The following is an 8,717-nucleotide window of genomic DNA, read 5'->3' as shown; positions in this document are numbered from 1 at the left end:
TTAACAGAAATTTATAAAGACTTAATATGATTAAATAAATCGATAATATAAACAGTACAGAATGTGAAATTTAATTTAATACTATAAATAGTAGGTATAAATAAAATCATCACTATTTAGATTTAGAGATTTTTTTTGGATGATTTTTTATTTAGGGGTAAAAGGTGAAAAATAAAAGTTTAGGGAGAAAATAAAAAATTTTGAGAGTTAAGAGAGTAAAATTTGGGGGAAAAGTAAATGGGAAAAAATATTCAAAAAAGAAAATTTGGGGGAAAATGAGTCTGGGTTAAATGGAGGTTGGGATGGGAGGGGAGGGGAGGGGAGGGGAGTAAAAAGATTTAGTGGTTTGGGGTAAAAATATAAAATATTATAGTTTGATATTCGAATTATTCTAGTTCGAAAATTAAACTTGATTTGAATTTTTTTCGATTTTTTCGAGTCGAATCGAGTTTTGCTCACCCGTAATATTGAATAGATGCGAAACTTTGTGTATGGATATATTCCGAAATGCATCTTTTATCTAATTAAAATATTATTAACTGTATAGGAAATTATAAAAGAGGTGAAAAACAAATTTATTTTATAGTAATCCAAATATACACATGTCTTTATATATATGTATATGTTTTTTTCCGGCTCTTTAAAATTAGGTAGAGAATTGGGAGTAAAGCTTCAATCCTGATCTTAATTGCTATGACATTCTCTTTTTACACTTGTTTTGCTATTTTACTTTTCTTACTCTCTATAACAGTGGGGAGCAGTGAGATTGCTAGATCAACAAATAATGATTCAGAATCTCTTTTAGCTGAGGAAAAAGCATTGATGGAAACTGGGTGGTGGAGTAACTACAGCAACATAGGTGTTCACCATTGTACATGGCCTGGTGTCAGATGCAGTGCAACTGGAATTGTCATCGAGATTGATCTTAGTGGCCATGGTCTAAATGGGAGTATAACACCTCAAATAGGTGCACTTTCCGAACTCAAGTGCCTCAACCTGTCCTCAAATAATCTTAGAGGTGTGTTACCTTCTTCACTTGGAAACCTTACTCAATTGGCAGTGCTTGATGTTTCTTATAATGAAATTTATTCTATTCCCTTGGAAATTGAGAAGATGGAGAATCTTGTTCTTCTAAATTTGACGAGGAACCTCATTGTTCATATGCCTTCAGCTATTGGTCTTTTGACCAATCTCACCCACTTGATTATGACCTCTAATCCATTGCAGAGCATCATCCCTCCCCATATATGGAACCTGAAAAAGCTAATGACTCTCCATCTCGGAAACTGCCAACTCCACGGTTCCATTCCACCAAATATTGGAAAGCTGAAGAGTTTGGTTAATCTCCATCTCTCAAGGAACATGCTTGTTGGTCCAATCCCATCTTCTGTCAACAACTTAACCAATCTTGCATCGTTGGTTCTTTATGGAAACCTACTCAATGGATCCATTCCGCAAGAAATTGGGAGACTGACAAATTTGATTACATTGGAGCTATCTTCTAATCTGCTTGTTGGTCCAATCCCATCTTCTGTCAACCACTTAACCAATCTTGCATCACTGGTTCTTAATGACAACCAACTCAATGGATCCATTCCGCATGAAATTGGGAGGCTAACGAATTTGGTTACATTACATCTATCCGCCAATATGCTTTTGGGTCCCATCCCTTCCTCTTTGGGTAAGTTATCCAGACTGGAGTCGTTCTCTCTTTATACAAATAAAATAAATGGTTCCATCCCATTAGAAATAAGAAATCTTAAGAGGTTGACTTACTTGGATCTTGGTGCCAATAACTTGAGTGGTGAAATCCCTTCGTTTCTAGGTCTTTTACCCAGCTTGAGTAGCTTGTACCTTGACTCAAATCTTTTTGAAGGTTTCATCCCATTAGATATTGGAAAATTAAAGAATCTGACTGTATTGTATCTCTCTTATAACAAACTCACTGGCTCAATCCCTTCATCACTACTTCATTTACCCAATTTAATGGATTTAACCATCGCTTCCAATCATTTGGAGGGTCCCATACCCCATGAAATTGAGAGTTTGAATGCCCTGAAATACTTGAATCTCTCAGACAACAAATTGAGTGGGCCCATTCCATCTCAGATTGGTAATTTGTCAAATTTAAGATCCTTAATTTTGGCAAACAATAACTTGAGTGGAAGGATTCCCCTGCAAATTAGTGGCTTATCTCTATATGAGCTTGATCTAAGCCATAACATCATTAGTGGAGATATACCTTCTCAACTCAATTTCCAAAACTATTCCCAAAACATTTTTCTTAGCCATAACCTTCTCCTAGGAGTGATACCTTCCCAATTTGGGAATTCAACTGATTTAAGCAGCTTAGATCTCAGTTGGAATAATCTAACGGGCACGATTCCCGAATTTCCATTTTATGTGGGGAACCTCAATTTGTCATTTAATTCACTGAGGGGTCAAATTCCAGATGGATTATTGCATTTTGCACCCGAGACATTTATAGGCAACAAGGATTTATGCGGTTCCATTCAAGGCTTCCGTCCTTGCCCTTCATCTCCAAATGTAAACCGAGAAAGAAATAGCAAAGTAGTGAAGCACAATCTGCCTATTGTTATTCTGGTTCCAACTTTGTTATTTTTTGTCTCGACTTTTGTGTTGGTGATATTCATCCTATTCCGACGATATAGAGCTAAAGCTTTGAAATCTGAGCCAAGTCCAACCAAAAATGGAGATTTATTCTGTATTTGGAACTTTGATGGAAAGATTGCTTTTGAAGACATCATCAAAGCCACAGAGGATTTTGATATCAAATATTGCATTGGAACGGGTGGTTATGGCAGTGTATACAGAGCAATCTTACCAAGTGGCAAAGTTGTTGCATTGAAAAAACTCCACCGATTGGAAGCTGAGCAGCCGGCTTATGATACAAGTTTCCGAAATGAGATCAAGTTTTTAACAGAAATACGACACAAGAACATTGTCAAGCTCCACGGATTTTGTCTCCACAATCGTTGCATGTTCTTGATTTATGAATATATGGAAAACGGAAGCTTGTTTTATGCCTTGAGCATTGATGAGGAAGCTGTGGAATTGGATTGGACCAAAAGAGTGAACATTGTCAAAGGTGTCGCACATGCTTTATCTTACATGCATCATGATTGCAACCCTCCAATTGTTCATCGAGACATCTCAAGTAATAACATTTTGTTGAACTCTGAATTGGAAGCTTTTATTTCTGATTTTGGAACTGCAAGACTTCTTGATCCTAATTCATCTAATCAAACTGTAATTGTTGGCACGTACGGATATATTGCCCCAGGTTCTATACATTCACTCTCTTTTTCCCTTTTTATTTAGCTTCATTCATTCTTAGTTTGCCCTGATTATTTATTTTGAATTACATATTATTTGAAACAAATGGGAAAAGCAAAATTAGCAAACATCAAATATAAATAAATTTTTTGTTTTAACTTGAGATTAAAGAATTCAAATGAAACTACACATGCACCTATGCACAATATAAATTCGTATCTATTTTTAACTATACTTTTTTGTTTTAATTACAGAACTTGCTTATTCATTAGTTGTGACGGAAAAATGTGATGTATATAGCTTTGGAGTGTTGGCATTGGAAATATTGATGGGAAAGCATCCTGGTGAATTGTTGTCAACACTATCATCAACGCCATCGCCATCTAATATCAAAAATGTCATGTTAAATGAAATTTTGGACCCTCGATTATCACCCCCAAGAAGTCGAAAAATGACAGGAGACATTGCTTTTGTTGCTGTGATTGCTTTCGCATGCTTACGGGCCAAACCCAAAGCTCGACCAACAATGAAATCAGTGTCTCAAGAATTCCTACACATCAAGTCTCCAATTTCAGTGCATCTTCATGAAATATCTCTTATCAAGCTTAAGAACCATGATATGTTTATGAGCGGGGAAAGTTATAAATAAATAGTAGTTGATTTGACTCTGCATTTTTAAGACGATATAAATATTATATTCTCCTAAATGCTTTCATTATTCATTTTTAATTTACCAAAATATATATATATATATTTTTTTTGCTTGGAATAGGAGGCAAATGCATGTATTGGACTGTTAGATTTGAATATCCATTCATGAATGTTGGGTCCAAAGCATGGTGATAGAAGGGCCTTGGCCCAAAGGTCACCCCATTAATGCCTTTTTGCCTTTACCAATATTTCAGATATTATGACATGAAGATGTTACTATGTTTTCTTTTAGGTTTTTTATTTCAGAATTTTATGACATAAAACACACATTTTTTTTCAATTTTGGTATTATTTTACCTACAAGAATGTGTTCAAACATTGGGAGTTGGTAAAAGTATTATAGAAGTTATTATATTAAGAGTTAAGTTGTATTTTGTTCTCATTATTTAAAAAATGGATAAATTAGTTATTGTAGGTTAGATTAAAAGGCAATCTTATCTTTTCTATTAAAAATTTCATCTATTTTTACTATTAAAAACTAGCGTAACTGACGAAATAACTAAACAGTTACACGTAGTATGCCACATATACCTTATGCTAATGTACAGGGATCAATTTTTAACAGTAGAAATGAATTTTTTTTATTACAAGAATGACCAATTAGCTCTTTGATCTAACATATATAGACTAATTTGTCCATCTTTTTAGTAGAGGGGGCAAAATATAATCTGACTCCTAATACAATGTTTGAGTTATTTTAGGTTCAATCATTTGGGTTTTTCAACCAAGTTTTTTTGGTTAGGTATTCGAGTTCATATCATTTTGAATTCAAATCCTTTTTTATTCTCAAGAGCTCTAGATTTTCTTTTTATGATTGAATCAAATTTAAATTCAATTTAATCAGATCAATTTTCGAATTCAAGTGAAGATCTTAATTTAAATACGAATTGAAAACAAAAATCTATTGTGAAAACGATGAGAAAGAGGTTTATAACCTTATATTTGCCCAATTCAATTAATCATTTAATATATAATATAAATGTAAATTTACATAGTAATATAGTGGATTTATAAAATAGGTAGATAAATATGTAATATAAATAAATATAGATAAATAGATAGATACATTTATTAATTTTTTTTATTATAACAACTATTTTTTTATTCTTAAAAAGAATAAAACCGCAGCGGGATGCGAGGAATGGGATGGGGTTATTAACTAAGCATCGATGTGTTAAAGTCAATTAGAGTCATTGTAGATTATAATTGGGATAAATCTTAAAATTATATATGATTTATGTTTAATATGTAATTGTATACATAAATTTTGATTTGATTCAATTCTTGTAAATTATTAACACAATTATTGATATAACATCATTTTATATTTATATATTGCATACATAAATAATTATATTTACCCAATATAAAAATAAATTGATATATTTATTTCTTTAAATGTATATGATTAAATCAAAATTAAAATTTCAAGTATGTATGTGAACCACAATTAGAGTTTTATATTTATAATTGAGCCAAATTAAAGTTTTTATATACAAGTGCACATTAATTTAAAGTTAATATTTATTCATATATATATATTGCATCATAATCTATATTTATATTATATATTAAACACGTTTGAAGAATTAGAGATATTTGTAATTACAAAAAGAGTAATTAATGTCCCAATAATTGCAGTTTTATCAAAATATTTTGTGATAAAAATTAATATTTATGTTGGCTGTAAATATCACACAATGAATTATGTAATTAATTAGGAATTGCATGGAATAATATTAGTAAAATAGAATAGTATTGCTTTTATATCGAAGTCGCTTTGTTCAAGGAAGAACATCAGTTAGACTCTCCAATTTACTCTTAAAATGATGAAGACAAGTTGATGCACAACGCTAACTAATCAACTTGTATTTGGTAATGTATTTGATAAAATTAAATTATATTTTGAGTATCACATAATTAACGAGTTAATATTTACATATACAATAATGATATATCTATATTACATACGTACAAGCTACGTCTAAAAGGAGTTACCCAAGCATTATCCCTAGAATATTCTTCTCACTCTATGACTGTATCTCACCAAACATTAAGTGCAATGCAATACTAATATGAGAAAATGTGTGAATATGTATCCCGTCCTTTAAGTAAAGACTGGACCAAAAGTAATTAGACGAGCTAATATTTCTTTAGAAATCATGAGTTTGTATTTTCCATGGATAAATGGAAAGATAAATCCACTTGACTTGACTTTAGTTTTCTTCAAGCATAATTGATCCCCTGTTCCACGTTACATGATAATGATGGTATTTTGTCACTAAACGGAAAAAAAAAACCATCTTTTCAAAGAATAATCCACGTCATGATTAACATAGTTGGACATTGTTTAAATTTTTTATTGATATGTACGTACTAGATAATATATGAATAGTTGCGATTCAATCTCTTCTAAAATGATAGAGTTATATGTTAATATATCGTAGAAATGTACTTTGACCCAATAAATAAACAAAAAATCTGATTAGTCTCTTAAAAATGATGGAATCATAAAGTACAATACATGATGAAATTATATATTTTAACTTGTCAAAAGTTTATAATTTAATTTTCGTCCTCAATTTTTTTTTTTTTTGAATTCACCTCTTAAGCTAGACATGATATAGAATCTGTTACAAGTTGGCCAACCATGCAGCTGATGAAACTCTGATACATGTTGATTTTGTTTGAAGGATGCTGGTTCAGCTTAGTTCTCTTTTTAGTTTCATTCAATGTATTTGGCGTGCATTGGTTTGATTAGGTGTTGATTAACTCTTTTTGCTTAAGTGCAGACAATGTTTTGTAAGTTTCAATATAGTTAATGAGAGTAGTTATGTATTTGGTAATATTTAGTGACTTAAATTGTAATGATTTCTTATTGAATGGATAAGCATATATAACATTTTCAACTTCATTTTTATGCTTCTTGCTGCTCGTTTTTCATCAGTTCTTTGTTTTACTTCTCTTAAAACACCAACAATTACTATCAAGAGCGTGTTGTCTTTAAGGGTCATTGTTTTTGTTTCTGTTTCTTGTTGCTGTAAAACATGTCTTCAGCAAACTTTTCACCCCCTCCACCACCTGTTTTTACTGAAGAAAACTACCACATTTAGGTAGTGAAGATAGGACCTACCTCCATGTTTATGACTTGTGGGATGTGGTCTAGACAAGCAGGGAGACACCACCTTTGAGAGCACATCCTACCATTGCTCAAATAAGGCAATACAGTGATGAGTGTGCCAAGAAATACAAACCAATATCCTACCTATAGAATAGTGTTTCAGATGTTATTTTCACCTGGATCATGGTGGTGGAGGAGGAGAAGTCTCATCGCCAGCCATTTAGAATGATGAAAGAAAAAAAAATTGTATCCAAAACCTTGCTCAGATGTCATGATAAGAATAGAGTAATATCTTGAATTTTATTAATACACCTCAAGGACATATATATCTACGTAATAGTAGTTACATAGAAATCAAATTACTAAAAAATAATATCTCATAATAATATTTTATAACATTTCATTAGGAATGATATTATGAGATCTCCTTATTAGAATATTCCCATTCCTTGCCCATACCTTGCCCATACCTTTCCCATACCTACTCATACCTTGGAAAGGTCAAAGTTATGGGCACCAAATATTTATTTAGTGTTGGGCATGGAATAATAACAATTTTTGGTCCCTAAGTGAATAGGGACTTTGCAAGGTGGCCCTTGAACCTCAACTATAAATAGGCCAACCATTGCTCATTCTCATCATCCCACATTTTCCATTCTCTACTTAAGGCATTGTTCTCTCTCCCTATTTGTAAAGTTTCACTTGTGTCTTGGAGTGAAATATATTTGGTAGTGCCCGAAGACCTAAGCAAGATTTGCTGAACCTCGTTAAAATTCTGGTGTTCTTTACTATTTATTGTTCATATTTTATGAGTGTGATTGTAGTGATTTATTGTGCTATTAAATTACGATAGAGGGATATTCTGGCTAGGAAAGACTTGGTACTTAAGTGATCCTCGTGATCCACCTCTCTTTCCTGGGAATTGAACTTAGTCTAATTTTTTAGTACAATAATTTTACTCTTTCACACGCTTTCGCACAACAATTGGTATCAAAGCCAGATTTGTACTTGGGGAATACGACCGTTTACGGTACTATTCATGTATACGACGCTATTTACATATACGGCACTATTCACGTATACGGTACTGTTCACGTATACAGTAGTTGGGATTGAGGAGAAAAATGGCAGTAGCATCGTCATCAGCAAGGACTACTGTGACAAATGCAAAATTTGAAGTAGAGAAATTTAACGGTACCAATAATTTTGGTATGTGGCAATGTGAGATCCTAGATGTCTTATGTCAGCAAGAGCTAGATATAGCCCTTGAAGAAAAACCTGACAAGATGGATGACAATGAGTGGGCCAAGATCAATAGACAGGCGTGTGGTACAATCCGCCTATGTTTGGCCAAAGAGCAGAAGTACTCTGTCATGATGGAGACATTAGCGAAGAAGCTATGGGATACACTGGAAGAAAAGTTTCTAACGAAAAGTCTTAAAAATAGGCTTTGTATGAAAAAGAAACTTTATCGATTCACATATGCACCCGGTATGTCGATAAATGACCATGTGAACTCATTCAATAAAATTTTAGCAGACTTGCTAAATTTGGATGAGAAATTTGAAGATGAAGACAAGGCATTATT

At 32.5% G+C, this 8,717-nt stretch overlaps 1 protein-coding gene across 2 annotated transcripts; it reads left to right on the top strand.

The window, feature by feature from the left end:
* The first annotated feature begins 661 nt into the window (after positions 1–661).
* LOC107889883 (probable leucine-rich repeat receptor-like protein kinase At1g35710) lies at positions 662–3,994 on the top strand. 2 transcript variants are annotated; one of them, XM_041077459.1, is made up of 3 exons: positions 878–1,018; positions 1,228–3,304; positions 3,552–3,994. In XM_041077459.1, exons 2-3 carry the CDS (start codon positions 1,267–1,269, stop codon positions 3,944–3,946), a joined length of 2,433 nt encoding a protein of 810 aa, XP_040933393.1. In that variant the 5' UTR covers positions 878–1,018; positions 1,228–1,266; the 3' UTR covers positions 3,947–3,994. The 2 variants fall into 2 exon arrangements, with proteins under 2 accessions (XP_040933392.1, XP_040933393.1); XM_041077458.1 differs by having other exon boundaries at positions 662–3,304.
* The last annotated feature ends 4,723 nt before the right edge of the window (positions 3,995–8,717 follow it).

The sequence above is a fragment of the Gossypium hirsutum genome, chromosome A09, assembly GCF_007990345.1.
Source record: "Gossypium hirsutum isolate 1008001.06 chromosome A09, Gossypium_hirsutum_v2.1, whole genome shotgun sequence".
Lineage (NCBI taxonomy): Eukaryota > Viridiplantae > Streptophyta > Magnoliopsida > Malvales > Malvaceae > Gossypium > Gossypium hirsutum.
This window is presented reverse-complemented; position numbering and strand designations above follow the sequence as displayed.

Coding starts and splice junctions, on each gene's coding strand:
- LOC107889883 (XM_041077458.1), top strand. CDS start 694: ATGACATTCTCTTTTTACACTTGTTTTGCTATTTTACTTTTCTTACTC. Junction 3,305..3,551: donor GTACGGATATATTGCCCCAG/GTTCTATACATT, acceptor TTTTAATTACAG/AACTTGCTTATTCATTAGTT.